The following is an 18,017-nucleotide window of genomic DNA, read 5'->3' as shown; positions in this document are numbered from 1 at the left end:
ATAAAAGGTGCCTTGATAATCCTAATCATTTAGAAGAATAACACTGACTCATTTTAAGGGTTCCAGTTATTCCCAGGATTAATCAACAAGCATTTAAGTGCCCACTATGTTCCAGACACTGTGCTAGTTACTAAATTACAAATATAAAGAATAAAAAATCTCTGCTCCCAAGGAGCTTACAATCTAATGGAGGAGACAACAAATACCTAAGTTTATGTAGAAAAAACAGAAAAGGACACAAATAAATACAAAGTAGTTAGAGATAAGGCATATGTAATAAGAAGGGCTTTGCTCAGAAAGCTGCACACAAGCTAGATTTTGAAAGAAGAGAGAAATTCCATGGAGTAGAAGTGAAAAGGGAGGGCACTCCAGGCATGGAAGACAGTTAAGAGCACAGATGGAAGGTGCAGTGCTATGTATAAAGAGCAGAGGGCTGTAGTAGAGAAAAGGAAATAATGTCTAATTGAGGCTGGAAACTCAGGCAAGGATCAGGTTGTAAAGGGTGTAAGAGCCAAAAAAGGAACCACTGGAGTAGAAAACAGGAGAATGCCAAGGCTAGGTCTGTGCATAAGGAAACTCACATTTGCAGCCCTGTGAAAGCTGGGCAAAGGTCAAGGAGGAAGTGAGGCAGAAGGCTGCTGTGAGAATCTAGAAAAGCCAGGATGGGGGCTGAGCTGCATTTGCCACTGAGTGAGAGAAGAGAAGGGATCAGAGGTGAGACAGAAGGAATAGCAAGCATTAAGACCTGAGAAATGTAGAAATATTGGAGGTCAAGGACATCGCTGAGGTTACAAACCTGGAAGAAGGGGATGATGGCAATATCCATAGAAATAAGGAAGTTTAAAAAAAGAAGATGTTTAGGAAGAAAATTAATGAGTTTAGTTTTGCACATGTTCAATTTTAAATGTCTTTGGGATATCCAGTTTGAAATGTCCTGTGGGCAATTACTGATGAAGGCCTGAAGCTCAGGGGACAGGCTGAATCTTGTGTAAATAGAATTAGCTCTAGTCCATTCTATAGTCAAAACTCTACCTACCTGAGATGAGGTCACTCCCACCTCCCTTAGTGGGGAGGGGAGACGAGTTACCCGCACGTGACAATAAGTAACAAATCAAGAATAAGGGACTGCCCTTTGGGCAGTCCAAATCAATGTAGAGACTGCCATTTGTCCACCTGAATTAGAGGTGACCCACGGGAAGTGACAAAAAGACACTGTCTCTTTAAGTATGTTGGTTACTTCCTGTGAGGCAGTTCCCCCTTGAACTTGGTGCTGAAGGAGCTCCTGAGACCACAGACAGCTTCTACTCTGTATTGTCACGTGGGTAAGTTAGGCTGACTTCCTTGGCCTACCTAGGCTGCTTCCAAACTCTGCCTTAAGTAGGCAACTAGCCTATCTGGTTGCTAAGTCTTGTGGCTTGCAGCTTCATTTATTTAGCCTTTTAACCTTCTCTCTTTGTCCAGGCCTCTACAGGCCTGGTCTAGCCTCTCCTTTTTTTATTCCTATACCTTTACCTTCCTGATTGTAAATAAAGTGCCTTAACCCGATGCTGACTTAGGTCTGATTTAATTACGGAATCAACCTGAATTGTTGATTCCTGGCAGCCACACTTTAAATACATATCTATAAATACCTAAATTTCCCTCTTACAATCTGGATCCATTTATCTGTGAGTCAGCTACATAGAGAAGATAGTCAAACTCATGGAGCTGATGATGTTACCACGAAAGAAAGTATGGAGAAAGAAGAGAACATTTAGGATATATCTCGGGGCATACACAGAAAGAGCAAGATAGAGAAGAACCAGCAAAGGGGACTAGAAAAAGACATAGGGTAGGAAAAGAATCAGGAGCAAGTCATGTGACGAAAAATGTGATGAAGAGATAGTATTCAAGAGAGGTCAGTCAGTATTGTCAATGATAACACATAGGTCAAAGAGAATGAAGACTTGGGGGAAAAAATCATCAGATTTGGTAATCAACAGATCACAAAAACATAGTTATATGGATGGAAGCCAGGTTGCAAAGAGCTGTTGAGGAGTGAAAAAAGAAGTAGAGACCATGGATGTAGATAGCTTTCTTCCTATGAATTTAGTCAAGAAAGGGAGGAAAGATATGGAATAATTTAAGGAAGTAATAGGGACCTGTGAAGGTTTTTCAAGGAGGGTGAGGTATTAGGAAGTTTTGAAGGCTTTAGGATAGAAAGATAGAAGTTGAAGATTAGAGAAAAGGGATGATCAACTCAAGTGAGGAAGGAGGAGTGGAAGAAAGGAAGGAATGGAGGAAAGAACAGAGAATACACCATGAGAAGAGAAGCTTGGGATAGCTTGAAGGACATGATAGAAAATCAACTAGGGAAGAATAAAAAGATTGCCTTATTGCAGTGAGGGCCCAGATAAAGCCGAAAAACATAAACTAATAATGTACCCAAGTCAGTACAGTTGTTAAGATTTCTTTCTGCTCTGTTCAGCAGCACATTACAAACAGGAACAGAGGAGGTGGGTTAGGAGAGTCACTCTGGGCTGTGATATAGCAAGGAACAAGCAGCAATATGGGATGAGGGGTCAATAAGACAAGGGCCAAAGAGCTTTGGGAGCTGATGACAGTATGGAACTGGAAAGGTTAACTATAGGACTTGAGAATTAGGAGGAAAGAAGTGAAGTCAGAGCAGGAAGAAAGGCCTAATAAAATAAAAAGGAGAAGAGAGACTAGAAGTCTTGAAGATAAAGAATAGGTTTAGGAGGGTTGAGACATATGGAAAGAGAAAATGAAAGCTACAGTCAGACAGAGGAATGCCACAGTTCTTGATAAAGGAAGTGGAGCTCACTTGTAGGCAAGGTTGAAATCCAAGGAATGATCATCCATGTAGATGGCTAAAGTGGAATGGCATGAGATTATTAAAGTCATGGAAAAGGACCATGAGATTAAGAAAGTTGTGGGGCCTAAGGAAACTGAGGAATTAAGTAGCATCAACATGAATGCCAAAGTCCTCCAATAAGCAAGAGGAAATAGTCTAGCAAAGAATAATATTTAAATCTTTTTTTCCTAAAATATTCCCAGTCCAAGAAATAAAATTCATTTCCCTTGAAGCCCTAACATATTTCCTCAAAAATTAAGTTCCTCCTCTTCAGGATGATTTAAGATACCCAAAAAATAATAAATTTAAAAAATCTAAGTGATCAACTAAAAAAATAAATCAGTCTCCATCAACCAAGGCTTATCACCTAGGGAGCCTGGTTCAGCTGATAAACAATCAATAGCCTCTTGAGCACTGAGGTAGAATAACCATAAAAAGGGGAGGGGAGAAAAAAAAATGTTACTTCTGAGGAGACTGATGCTTTCTAAGTTAACTAGCACACATCCAGGAGCCCAAGGATTTCTCTGAACTGGTCTTCCTATGCCCTAGAATGTCTCTAGTTATTTTAAGGAGACTCTAAAAATCTGAAGACAAAATGGAGAGGGTGCTTTAATTTAAGAATTAACAACTTGTCATATAACACATGTAGGAGAAATCTGCAGTACTCTTTCAAGATGAAGGAAGCAGAGCAAAGTCAGAGAGGCTCCCCTATTCTCAGATCTGTCAAGGCTGAGGCCCAGAGGGCCACAGCCTTGGGGCCAGGCCCAGCTCTGAAGCAAAAGCTGTCTCATTTCATTTCCATCAAACCTTGGTTTCCTTAACCATGTAGTGGAGATTTTAATGGTTATCTCAGGGCTGTCATATGGAAATGTCTCTGTAAGCCTTAAAGCTCTAGAAAAATGTTCTCACAAAGGAAAATAAGACTAGTGATCATTAAGGGAAGTCATCTAAATCTGGCAATTCTTCAATGACATAAATGTATTTTTAAAAAGCAAACAAAAAGCATTCTTATCCCACACTGAGATAGTTTGAAACTTTTTGCTTACCATTTGTGTAAGTTGTTTAACTTTTTAGTCACTTAAAAATGATATAGCTAGGTGACACAGAAGTTACAGTGCTGAGCCTTGAATCATTCAAATCCAGCCTTACATACCAAAAGACCCTGGACAAGTCACTTAACTGCTGTTTGCCTCTGTTTACCCAACTATAAATCAGGGAGAATAATAATACCTACTTCTCAAAAAAAAAAAAATACCTACTTCTCAGTATTGCTGTGAGGATCAAATGAGATAATATCATAAAAGCACTTAGCACAATGCTGGGCACTCAGTAGGCACTCTTTAAATGCTTATTTCCTACCCCTTCCCTTCCCCTTCCCCATTTTACAACCAGGGGAACCTTTCATTCTACACACAAAAAAAATGTCCTCAATCAATCTTTTTTATGATTACCTGATTGTAGCCTCAAAGACTTGGACTGTGGAGTCTTTGTCAAATGAAACTGTGTTGATCACTAATTTCACTGCCTTCTGGAACTCTGATGAATTTCCCATTATCTTGAAAGAGGAACATAAAACATTAAAACCGCTTCAATGGAAATGGAGGCTGCAGATGTTTTACAGTTGGGCTACTCCCACATAAGCATCTGGATGTGGTGTTGCAATCTACTAGGCAGAAACAAGAAGCTGAGAATTGCAAAGGTCCCATTTATGTAATGTGTCTTCTCAAAGAGCAAATTCAGCCTCTTGGGGAAGCCAAGTCTCTTATTTCCAAGAGACAAAAGCACAAAATCACTCTCTTCCTTCCCTCCCACTCACCCATTTCCTCCTACTCAAGATAAGTACTATTAAAAACAACTGGCAAACTGAAGTCTACAAACAAAACAAAAAACTTAGAATCTTGCTCCTTTCTCCATAAAGAAATTTACAGATTTTAGCTAGAGGATGCCAAATATTTTCTGGCTCATGATCTTAGAGATACATCATCTGAAAGAATGGGGAGATTTTTAAAAACACTTTTTTATCAAGATATATTGACATTGTAAGAAATTATCAATTTGATGTTGAATGTTGGTTGAGGATTTTTGTTTGTCTTGGTTAAGATTTTTGCATGCCAAGCAAAATACCTAACTCCTTTTCTTAAAGAATAACTTATAGCAGCCATTTCATATTGATATGAAATGAATGGAAATTAATTCAATTTACCAAGAAATTCATGACACCCCCTAGGAATTCCTGGATATGTCAGGGTGTTACAAACCCCCAAAATCACTGATCTACAGCCATATTCTTTTCAATTCTAGAATCTGGGGGTATGGTGGGAAGAGTAGAGATAAGACTACACAGTCAAAGGACTTGGACTTAAACCAATAACTAGATAAAGGAGCAAGTCTCAGTCTTTTTTCAGTATCCTCATCTATAAAATGTGGATCATGATACTTGTGTAAATATGATTATGATGGTTATGATGAGACAAGTACTTTGTAAATCCCAAAGCCCACAAAGTTGTAAACCTTAAAATGTTATATGTGAGTTGCTATTATTTATTTTGCAATACTGTCTAATTCAAGCCAACCATTTCCTCCCCAACAAACTTTTCCATCTCTTCTTTTGACCCAACCCACAAAAACAACTATTTTCAGTTTTTACCTACAGCAGCAGTGGCAGACTCAAATAGAAACATCCCAGAGGAAGCATATTGACTATGAAAACCATAAATTAATATTAACTTTGTTGTGTTGCATTTTTATTTATTTTGTTAAACATTTCCCAATTGCATTTTAACCAAGTCAGACTACATTCCGGGAAGGAATTGAGTTTGACACCTCTGCTTTACAGAACCTTATTAAATCTATCTTAATCTTATTTCACAGATGAGAAAGCTGCTCCCCAAAGAAGTGAAGTGGCTTGTCAAAAGTCATACCACTAGTGAGTGGCAGAGCAAGATTTGAACGTAGGCCTCTGCTTCTCGGGCCCATGCACTTTCCATGTCAAAATCAAAAAGAAACCATCTTTAATTATCTATGCCCCTGTTTTAGTTCATTATCCCAGAAAACCAGGAATCACAGCTGGAATCCGAACCCAGGCCTCCCAACTCCCAGTGCTTCATTCTTTCCACTGTAACAAATTGCCTCTCTTTTAAGGATTGAGCAGCACACTGAAGGTTATAGCAATGTCAAGAGGAACTCCCCCACAATTCATTTGTGGCATTCCTATAATATAATGGTTACAAATTATTTGACACATCATGGATGAGGATAGCCTCAACTGTAAAACTGGCACCAGCAAAACAAGTACCATGTAAAACCTTTTTTTAACAAACCCTTACCTTCTTTCTTAGAATCAATATTAAGGTCAAGGCAGAAGACTGGTAAAGGCTAGGCAAATGAGGTTAAATAACTTGCCCAAGGAAGCCAGTTTGCACCCAAACTCTCATCTCCAGTCCTGGCTAGCTCTCTATCCACTAAGTCACCTAGCTGCCCCTCATTTTAAACATTTAAAGCCCCAATGTTCTACATTGAAAGTCACCAAGAGAAAAGTTTGTTGTTTGTTTTTTTAAGGGATAATTTTGATGCTGATGGCTAGAATATGAAGAAATCTTAACACAAAGCCTAAAACTTAGAATTGTTCATCTGGATGAGTAGTCATCCCAGGGGAGGTATTGGGTGGCCACTCCCCTAGAAATCACTCTTCAGATAGCTGAAATCTGATGAAAATGAAGGTTAAGGGAAGCCATAAAGAACTAAAATACAAGTAGCCTTTGGAGGGATATTGCTGGGGGCAAAGGAGGTTGAGCAAGTGCTCTGCTGATTTCTCTCTAAAGTATCATGTTTAAAAGTATATTTTCTGGGGGCAGCTGGGTAGCTCAGTGGATTGAGAGTCAGGGCTAGAGACAGGAAGTCCTAGGTTCAAATTTGGCCTCAGACACTTCTTAGCTGTGTGACCCTGGGCAAGTCACTTAAATCCCATTGCCTAGCAATATAATAAAATAAAATAAAAGTATATTTTCTATAATGATAACTTACATAATAATAGTGATAAGACTTATAAAATTCATAAATATTTACTAATATAAATAATAAACAGATTTTACAAATAACTTATTTTTATATTTGTAAAAATTATAAAATAATATTTATAAATTATAAAGTACCTACTATATATCAGGCTTAAGGGATTCAAACATAACAAATCATGGGAATGATAAAGATGTATTCAAAAGCTGATTATAATAATTCACATGATTGATTTATACTGAATCCTGCGATCAGAGAAATTAGATTGGGGCAAAAATGAATAGGCCAATACATTAAACTTCTATTAACATTTGAGGAATGTCAAATAGCAGCACCTACAGAGTGAAAGGCTGCAGGCAAGACTGAAAGTTCTTTGGAATCTCAAAAGGCTTAACTTTACCATCTGAATAAGCAGCAGGGAAATGCAGATAGTCAGGAAAGATGTCTGACTAGTAGTTCCAGAGGAAAGGAAGTTTTACAAAGGCCAGAGGACTATCAAATAGCTTCTTCCTGGCCATCAGGTTAATAAGCTGTAGCAGTGTCTCCATAGCGTTATTGGAGAACTCATTGAAGTATTAACATATTAAATAAACCCTCTGGGTCAAGAGTCAAAGAGTCATCTTTGCTTTCTGACTGACTACAAGCTCTCTATGGGTTTCTTATTTTCTCTATTACTCTTCTAGTCTATTTCTAGCCATCCCACCCATCTTTTTCCAGTTCTCGGTTTCCCTTCTAGGTCATTAAAACCCGTGCCCATCTTTGAAGGTGCTGGATCTCTTCACAAGCTCCATGCTAAGCACATTATAAATATCTTCTCATTAGATCCTCATAACAACCCTAGGAGATAGGTGCTATAATTACCCTATTTTACAGATGCAGAAACTGAGGCCAACAAAGTCTAAATGACTTGTCTGGGACAAAACAGCTGGTAAGTGTGTGAGAAAGGTTTTGAACTCAGGTCTTCCTGACTCTAGGCCTAGCATTCTACCCACTGTCATACCTTGCTGCCTCACTAAATCAATTCTTTATGATTATGATTTATTAGTTATACTTATCTCATTTAATTTACTTCACAATAAACCCATGATATATTCTAAAAGACATCACCCCTATTTCCTTTTTTAAAGAAGAAACTGGCTAAGAAGGTTTTAAGGCGTTGCTTTTTTGCTCATGGTTACAAAGGCACACTTTGACTCTGAATCTCAAAGTTCTGGCTCTCTGGAAAACATTTCACTGTTTTGTGGCCCTTTCCTATCACCACCCTCTCTGGTGTCACCAGGAACTGCCCAGTATTGTAATTGCCCTTTGTATGTTTAGGAAGGAGAGGCAGGAAGCTCAAGGTCCTGTTTAGATTTTAAAGGACAAGAAACTGAAATTGTTATGGGTACCCTGGTTCAATAAATAGGTAAATGAAAAGACCTACAGAGGGGGACCTAAGTTAGAGGAGCAGATTCCTCCATAAAAGGATTCGGAATTCTCCCAATCTTTCCCACCTGGTTGGATTCTGGACAACTTTTTTCCCCAAGTTTAATCAACCCCAACAGCTTCCAACTCACCACCCCCTGCCACCCTGGCCCACCCCCACCCTCAAGACCTAAGAGTTCATGAGTGTAATCTGTGAGACTAGACCAAAGGAAGAACTTTCTGACCATAAATGATAATAGAACAGAAAATGGCACTTTGGCCTCTAGAGGCAAACTATTTCTGGAAATCATGTCAGAAGGCAAACCAGCTTCAGAAAATAAACTGAGCAGGTGGAAAAACCCATTTCTCTCTCCCCCACACCCTCCACTCCTACCCCCTATTCAAACATCACTGCAAATATATCTCCATTTAAAAGAGAAGGCCTGCCTGGATAGAGATTCTCATCAGTCTCATGGATGGTCCTGCCCAAAAGCAGGATCATGAGACTTGTTCAATTTGAGTCAGTTAACAAGGGCTAGTTCTCTATATAATTCTGAAGACTCACATTAGGGCTTTGTTATCAAAGCACTATAGAGCGCAGTGATGAAAGAGGTGCTCTCAAAACCTAATCTGTTTCATTTGTAGCATGTTCCTATTCTCCTCCCCTTTGAAAACCAAGTTACTTATTTTCCCACTTTCTAAGCTCCCAAGGAGAGCAACTATTTGAATATACTATTTAACCAACACAGCTATGTTATGTAGCTGTCATCTTGGCTGTTTTCTTCTCATGCTTGCCACCCTTTGGGAAGAAATATTGAAAGTATTGGAAACAAACTCCTTAATTTAGAGATTTTTTTTTTTAAGTAGTAAGTTAGCCACTTACTGCAAGTGTATCCAAGGCATCAACCAGAGTTAAAGAATAGTTTCCTAGAACATCATTGATGTTCACGTTCGAACTGTAAAAGAAACAAAGTTGAAAGTTATAAGAATCAAGAATAATACCTTTCAAAGAATAACTTACAGCTAAAATACAAAACATTTTTACAGATTACTTCATTTGATAAACACAATAACCCAAAAAGGCCAGTGGTGAAAACTATTGCCCCATTTTACCAAATAAAGAAACTAAGGCTCAAAAGAATTAACTGACTTGCCCAAGAATACAGAGCTGGAAAGCAGCAGGACTCCAACTCCAGGCTTGGGACTCCCAATAGAATGCTTTTTGCAGTTGTTCCATCCTACATCAAGTTAAGGTAGGTACTTCCAAACAAAAACTTCTTTTTCTCTTCTTGACAGGTCACAAGCTAGTTCACAATACTAAATATTTCTAAGATGACAGTGTCCATGCCAGCAGTACTCACAGTTAATCAACTCTGGAGCCACATTTGAAGGCTGGTGGAAAGAACACTACACACACAGCGAGTCAGGAGACTAGCAATCTTGTAGTCCCAGGTCTGTCACTATCCCTCTTTGTGAACTGGGCTAATCACTGGGCCCCAGTTTCCTTATCTGTAAAACAAAAATGACTGGACTAGGTCTCCTAGGTCCCCTCTACCTCTAAAATCCTATGCTTCATCATCATTCTATGTTTATTATATTCTCTAGTCTAGTATAATATTCAAAATCAGAAAATTAAGCACCTTTAGCTGGTTACACATGAAAGAACCATGTATCTATTGCCATGATTTGAATATCACTATTCCACATTTTGCTGGCACCATCATTCTTAAGAGGATTTTTCAAATGACGGTAAAATAGAGGTAAGGGTAGAAGGTTGTTGCTGGAGTCCCCCAGCTAAGTGGGTAAAGTATAATGGCATAATAAACATGTGTTGATGATGATAAAGATTATCTAGTATCTCTGGTTCCCACTTTCTCCCTTTTCTACTTATTTGTTTGTTCCAGTACCTCTGGGGAAGAGAAGGTCTGAACTGCCAGATGTGGATACTCCAACAGCAGTCTACAATCCACTCACACTTGGCTATCCTCTGCTGTTCTTGTCCATGTCCTCCCATAAAGCTTCCATAAAAGATTTACCACTCAGCACACAGATCCCTTCCTGTAAGCCTTTAAGCATTCCATAAGGACCAACAGAGCCTTAAGCAGTTCATCTGTCATCCCTCCATCTCTACATGACCAAGCAACCTTTGTTTCTAATCCTATTATTTCCTTGATGATTTGAAGAGTCACAAAAGTATGGGAGGAGTTGATCCTGGTTTCTCAAATGTAATACAAGCCAAAAACATAAAATCTGGTTAAGTGACTTGCCCAAAGTCACACAAGGTAGTGACAGCAGGTATTCAAATTTAGATTTTCTGACTCCAAGTTCAACACTTTTCACTGTCTCAAAGATCATGTGAAAAAACTCAACAACTTCAGTGTACCACAAACTGAGTACAAGTCAAGAGTGTAATGTAGCATCCAAAAGCTAAAATACACTAATGCAATCTTAGGCCGCATTAATAGAAACGTCTTGTGTCACCAATCTATAAAACAAATCCCTCCTTTGGGTTAAATATCAATAAGCTGTTTTCTTCACATGTGCTTTGTGGAGGGCTCAAGATTTGTGGTAGAGAAACTGGAGATTGGTTGGAAGTGTCTAATAGGAGAACTGATTGTGTTCAGTATGAGGGAAGCAAACAGCTCCCGTCTGTCCTTTACCCTGATTCACACCACATCTGGAATATGATATCTAGGTCTGGGCATCACATTACATGAAAAATTCCAAAGGAAAGTGATCAAAAAAATGATAAGAAATCACTTTCATCTGAGAATAAGTTAAAGAGAATGAGAAATTATTTATGACCAGGGACACAAATTCAGAGCAGAGAAGGAGATCTATCTTGAATTTAGAGAACTACTATGTAGAAGAGGGTTACTACACTTATGAGAAAGCAGATTCTAGTGCAATCAACAGATATAAGCGATTCCAAGGAAGAAGGGTACGATCCTTCTACCCTCTATCTTAGGTAACGCTCTTCCCATATGTTTTTGTGTCTTCACTCACATGTCTAGTTTGCTTCATAAGATTGTATGTAAACAGTTTAAAGGGCAAGAATTTGATCATCTTATTTCTGCTTTACAGAACTTGAACTAAGCACCTGTAGGAAATACATGACCTTCACTGTCATTATTAACTGGCTAAATTGTCAGAATTTGGAATTGGGTTTACAACTTAATTCTAGTGTGTGAATTTTTATCGCATCATCCACCTCTCCCTATCTCAGTTTTTATGGTGCTTATTTTTGTTGTTCTATGCCTAGTGTTTAGCACACTGGCTGCACACAGGTATTTAATAAATGGTCATCAAATTGAGAAACAGAGAAAAAACCCTTGTCTCTGACTGAAAAAATAATTTTGAATAATCTGTCATCTTAATGAGTACTGATTAACAGACAGAATCTCAGCCACAAGAGTAATGCAGAGATAGGTTCAAGACCTACCTTTGGCACATACTGTATTTGTGTCCCTTGGCAAGTCATTTAACCTCTAGATGCCCAAGGCAGCCTTCTAAAACAAGAAACTGTAGGTAATATGCCAATCTGTTAGAAGAGTGTCTTATGCTCAGAAGCTCCAAAGGCTGATGAAATTAGTTTCAGTCAAAAACCAACAAGATCAAGAACATTCAATGTTAGATGTTTGGCACAAATTAAGGGCAAGGGCTTGGACAAATATGGACATGTTAGGAATGGTCTCCTAGTCTCAAGTAGCTAAAAGCAAGGAGACAAAACAATAATGAACACATTAGAGAATATAAGGAAATACACAATTAGGTATTAAAATACATGATCCTTAAATAAGTTTTATGAGCTCAGAGGAAAGGGGACTCATTAAGAGCAATCTGAGAGTGGCATCAAGGAAAAACTGGATAAGCCAAGTTTTGAAGGATAGATAACACTTAGTAGGTTCAGAGGAGTGGGGATGGCATCCCAGACAAGGAAACAATCCTAAGGAAAACAGGATTTCAAGTGGGAAGGGACCTTCATCTTACCTGATACCTGAGTAAGAATCTGCCTTCTTCAACTACCCGAAGATTTCATGAGGGGAGAACTCAATGTCCACTGAGGCAATACTTTCTATTTCTGGTCAGCTCATTACTAGGAAATACTTCACTAAATTAAACAGAAACTTGCTTTTAATATGAAATTTTCACTTCTTGTTCCTACTTCTGCCTATTGGAGACAAGCAGAACAAATCTAATTCCTCTTCAACCTAAAAGCTCTTCAAATACTTTGAAGACAACTATCACGTCCCTTAAAAAAATAGTACTATGTGGGGAGGGGAAGGAAGCATAATTCATAGAGTAGGATGTTCAGTAATGAAATTACCAATAAATATTTACATAATTTACACTAGACTACTCCAAAATACTACTTCTGTATCCAATATAAACAGGAGTATGAGAAGAAACAAGGGTTTAGTCTAGTTTCATCCTTGCAACTCCAGGACATGGCATAGCACTTGAATGAATGCTTTCAGGATCCAGAATTTATGAGTTGTGAGTATTCTCCACTTACCAATCATCAGTCCTAGAAAAAGCACTGGCTCTGGCTTCAAATCCTATTTCTCTAACTTTGGATCCCTGGACTCAACTGGGTCTCTAAATCCTCAACTGTAAAATGAGAGGGCTGGACTAGGTGCTTCTGAGGTCCATCCCAGCTCTAGACACATGATCCAATAATCCTATAACTTAAGACTTCATGAGCTGATGGAGGCTGAAAACTCTCCCTGGCCAACCTGCCAAGGAGCCTACAACTGACATGAATTATCAGTAAACCTTTCCAGTGTGGTAGATCCTGCCTATCTTATGATTCAGAAAGCCAAAGCAGCCAACAAGCCCTCTCACAGCTAAAGGCAGTTCATATTTATCCAATTGAATGTATCTATCTGTGTTGAGTCAGGAAAAGTGGGAAGGAAAAATTTTTGTAAAATGGTTAGGAATTATTTCCTTAATACTGATCCTCTCATTCTCCCCAGCTTTAGCAAATAAACCATGGAAAATGATAAACCACAAATGCATACTGTTACTAATTCTTAAAGGGGAGAGTGTTCCACTTTTTATTTCATTCTATGTTGTATGTTGCTGTTCAGTTGTGCCTCATTCTTTGTGACCCCATGAACCATGGCACTCCAATACTAACTATGAGGTTTTCTTGGCAAAGATTCAGGGGTGAGAATGTATTTTCACATACTCTATTAATTTTTATATCAGGGCCCTAGAGTAGAAAGGCTTTGTTCCCTGTATGGTAAAGAGAATTACTGAGTTGAGGTCTTGGACCTCAGGTGCCATCCAGTCTACAGATGTTTGTCATTTCTTGGTCCTTAAGTATGTGTTCCTTTCACAAAGTCTGGCTGACAGGAAGGGTTTAAAATGATTCTTTTCCTACCTATGTGACATCATTACCTGTCTGACCATTTGGGGAAGGGCAGAGAGACTAAGGGCCTATCTCTTAATTACAGAGTTCTGTTCAAGAGATGAACTCCTAAAACTCTATAGATCTACCTAAAGTAATTTTCTGGGTCTTTGGTCATCAAGGGGGTCTCTGACCTGTCACTTTGTTGGCTATAATGCTAACTCAATCATTAAATTGATATTCCTACCCATAAATTAGTCTCCTAAAAGAATTTTCATTGTAACACTGGAGTGGTTTGCAATTTCCTGATCCAGTAGATTAAGGCAAACAGAGGTTAAGTGACTTGCCCAGGGTCACACAGCTAGTAGTATCTGAGGCTAGATTTGAATTCAGATCTTCCTGATTCCAGGCCAGGGCTCTATCCACTAAGACCTCTAGCTGCTTCAATGTTACTGTCCTTTTAAATTACTTTTTAGTTAAATAGAACAACATTCTGCTGTGTGCATCTTAAGAAAAACAGCAGGCCTTATTATTGGAATACAAATATGTCCCACTCGGGGAGAGTTGGCAGGGAAGAACTCAGGATAGTTCTATATGGAACCTCTCTCTAGCTACAAAAGTCTTAATGTACATCTCTGAAGCAAGTTTTTTAAAGGATTAGGAATGAGAAGGAAGGAGCTTCCATTCCAATCATATGCCTGCATGCAAAGACTGGCATTCTTTTAAATGAGAGGATGGAAAAAAAACAGAACACCAGTTTTGGTCAATTTGAAGACAGTATTTGACCATGTAATGTCAACACTACTAAAAAATGACACCAGGGGCAACTGGGTAGCTCAGTGGATTGAAAGCCAGGCCTAGAGACCAGAGGTCCTAGGTTCAAATCTGACCTCAGACACTTCCCAGCCGTGTGACCCTGGATAAGTCATTTAACCTCCATTGCCTACCCTTAACACTCTTCTGCCTTGGAGCCAATACACAGTATTGACTCCAAGATGGAAGGTAAGGGTTTAAAAAAAAAAAAAGATAAAAAATGACACCACTAGCTAAGCAGCTGTCCCTGAAGGGGGGGAAATATGTACATACAGAACTATTATTCCAAAAAAGAATATAATGAGTTAATAATACTGCCGCATAATCATGTAATCTTAGGGACCACAGTATGTTTAAGCTCTTAAAAACCTTGGAGGTGATAGGATGTTTGAACTGATAGATGGGACCTCAGAAACCTAAGCTCAACACCCCTCATTTTGCAGATAAAGAAACTGAGTCCCAAGGAGTTTAAATGACAATTAGTTTGCTCAAACATTGCTCTACATAATTTGCAAAACCTGGACTAGAATTCAAGGATTCTAAATTTATGTAACATTGATTTATAATTTCCTACTCCCTCTTTACCCACTTTACTCCCATAAAAATTCTATCTGATCTTAACTGCAAAACATAGAGGGTGGGGGTAGGGGTAGGAGGGATGATACCAAGGCATTCCGCACCTTAAGAACAGGGACATTTAGTTTTTGTCTTTCTAAACTGCTTCCTTATGCCCCAGTCTCTAGCACCATTCCTGTAATGTGGCAGGGACTTAATAAATGCCTGTTGATGGAATGAATGATATCCTACTGAGATAAAGGTCCAAATCAGAAAGTTAATTAAGGCAATAAATATTTTCTCTGGAATCACAAAATTCATCTATTAGCCAAAACCTCACCATAACTTGAAAAAGTTAGGTTTCCAGTTTTTTGTTTGTTTGTTTTTAAACTTTTACTTTCAGTCTTAGAATTAATATGCATTCCAAAGTGGAAGGGCAGTATGAGGTAACTGGTTTTAAGTGACTACCCCAAAGTCACACAGCTAGGACAAGTCTGAGACCAGAGTTGAATCCACATGGCCTCCAGTCTCCAGACCTGGCTCTCTCTATCCAGGGGCCACTTAACTGCCCCAGTCTACAGAGTTTTTAACAAACTACATTAAAATTCTTTCAAGTCCCACTCCATACTCCTATCACATCTGGAATTGAAAATGCTGGAGCATTTCAATAGTAGTCCCTCTCTTTTTATGGAGAGATCAGAAGGGTACAGGAATATTTGATATTAAAAATCAAACATTCACTTTGGCCACCTTAAAAAAAAAAAGTTGTTCCTCTCCCTTTTAATATCAAAAAAAAAGGTGAGATAAAAGTTAAAACTAAGTATGATGCATTTGACTAAGACAATAAAAATAATTTCATTCTATCTACCATTTTCCTCTCTAACAGCTAGTTAAAAATACTTGGAAATGTTTTGTTCTTTTGAAGCCATCATGGGATTAAAAAATAACTCAATAACAATTCAAAGTTTAATTTTTAGATATCCAAATAAAAAGCTGAAAGCCAGCTTTTCTGAAATAAACTCTATAAAGTGAATCTAGCTGATTTCCAACTTAGGGGATTTGAAAATGTATTAGTCCTAAACCTACAAAGCCTACAACTACAACCCTGGGCAAAAGTTCCTCAGTGCTCAAAGGCAGCACTCAGTTGATCAGCCTATCTCTCTCAATTCTCCCTAAAGAATACAGGTTAAAAGGAATATTCTTAACAATTAAAAAAAAAAAAAAGTTGTTCCTTCCCATAACCATCTTGGCCAGCTTACTTTTATAGAAGTTCTCCCAAGAGACCTAGGAGGACCTTTGCATTCTTGGACTTTGGTGTTAATAGTAATGAACCATGAACCTCCCAGCTCTGACTCAAGGGTTAGTCTTCCTCCTTTCTCTGTGCCCCTACCATATGGCATTTGGGGATGTGATCTAAGAGGACGGTTTTTAAGCCGGCCAAGGGCAACAATCCTAACATTGACCCTCTAAGGAGGTCACCATTTTCCTCTAATTAGTGGTGTCCGAGTCCAGAGTGCTAATTGGACACTTGCTCTTGAGAAGCCCTAATTCACATCATCCCCAGGACTGACTCATTGCAACTCTCCCTGCCATCCTAGGCTTCTCAAAGGAAAACCTGGTACTTTCCCTACCAGAAGGTTTAACTTATAGATAAGAGTCAGTTTCCTTGGCAGAGGGATTCAGCCCAATGTGGAGGCAAGGGGGCTTCCCAACTCATTAGCGTTCCAGGAGTAATTAAAATTGGGTAGAAAGTGAAGGGCAGTTTAGAGAGGGGCGGTGTTGGCTGTTGTTTTTGCCCTTTTCCTAGGTCGGGTGGGAAGCCCCAGAGGATCGATAAATATTCTCTCAGTATCCCAACTTTGCGGGAAGGGGGGTGGGGGGTTGGAAAGACGTAATGGGAGTTGCCCACAAATGGGAAGAAATCTGGGCAGTCTGAGCTGGGGCCGGATAGCCGGACAGATGCTCCCTCCACTTCCAGGTTTCTCCAACACTCCCAGGCCCCCTCAATGCGGCTCCCCTAGCCCCAAGTCCTAGCCGTCCCAGGTCCCCTGCGGCCCGACCCCGACCCTCCCAGCCCCCGACTCGCCCACCTCCCGTCCCCTCCAGGTCCCGGCCCCAGTCCCGGCACACTCACGGGTTCCCGCGATCCGGCCCCCGGCCCCGGCAGTGGATGGGGTTGAGTTCGTCCTCCGGAAAGGCATGTGCCATGTAGTTGTCATAGCCGAAGGCGAACATGCCCCGGGCCAAATCGCGCATCTGAGCCCGTAGCTGGGGCGGAAAGGCGCCGCTGTATCGCCGCTCATACTCGTCGCCCCCTCCGCCCGGGGCCCAGCCTCCCAGCAGAGACGCCCAATACGATTTAGGGCACATGCCCGGCGCCGGCGGCTCCGGGCCCTTCCCAGGCCGAGACGACCGCTCCGCTGGTGTCCTCCGCGATGGCTGCGGGCCACCGACCCCCGACGCCCCCAGCCAGTAGGGCGGCGCGGAGGAGGCGGCGCGGCCCTCAATGCCCTTCAGGTTCTGCAAGCCGAAGCTGATGGGGAAGCGCTGATAGAAACCCATACTGGGGCCCAGGCCGAAGGCGAGCCAGAGAGCGCCGTGGAGGCCGAGCCGCAGCAGCAGCAGCCCCAGGACCAGCGACTTCCATTGCATGGTGGCCTGGGCTCCGCGGGCATTCTCCCCGAGTGCGGGGCCTCCCCGCTGGTCCAGCAAACGAGCGAGCAGCGGATGGACGGACAAACGAAGCGAACGACAGAAGCTGCCGGCCACCAACCCACTGAGCCTCGAGCTGCGCTGACCGCCCGCCCGACGGCGACACAGCTACTTCCCCTTTAAGGGACTCCCCGTGACGCACCAGGAACTCGCGCGCGTTTGGATGCCCGGACCCGCCCCCACCCCCCAACGCCCGCCCCAGGGGCCTGGCCCAGCTGGGACGGAGGCGGAGTCCGACTAGGGATCCCCTCGGGTCTCATAGGCCCGACCGAACGTCTTTAGCCTCGGAAAGATCCCGCCCCCTTAAAGGGC

The 18,017-nt window shown here is 40.7% G+C and overlaps 1 protein-coding gene across 1 annotated transcript in view; it reads right to left on the bottom strand.

Annotated features, from left to right (window-relative positions):
• EDEM1 (ER degradation enhancing alpha-mannosidase like protein 1) overlaps positions 1-17,645 on the bottom strand; it is a 36,793-nt gene extending 19,148 nt beyond the window's left edge. The window contains exons 1-3 of the mRNA XM_044656829.1: positions 17,128-17,645; positions 9,156-9,228; positions 4,306-4,409 (exon numbers count right to left, since the gene is read on the bottom strand). Coding sequence (XP_044512764.1) covers positions 4,306-4,409; positions 9,156-9,228; positions 17,128-17,645 — 695 coding nt within the window. The remainder of the gene's footprint in view (positions 1-4,305; positions 4,410-9,155; positions 9,229-17,127) is intronic.
• Between the last annotated feature and the right edge of the window lie 372 nt (positions 17,646-18,017).

This window comes from Gracilinanus agilis, chromosome 1 (genome assembly GCF_016433145.1).
Source record: "Gracilinanus agilis isolate LMUSP501 chromosome 1, AgileGrace, whole genome shotgun sequence".
NCBI classification, from domain to species: domain Eukaryota; kingdom Metazoa; phylum Chordata; class Mammalia; order Didelphimorphia; family Didelphidae; genus Gracilinanus; species Gracilinanus agilis.
Note: the sequence above shows the minus strand (reverse complement) of the source record. Positions and strands in the feature narration are given on the sequence as shown.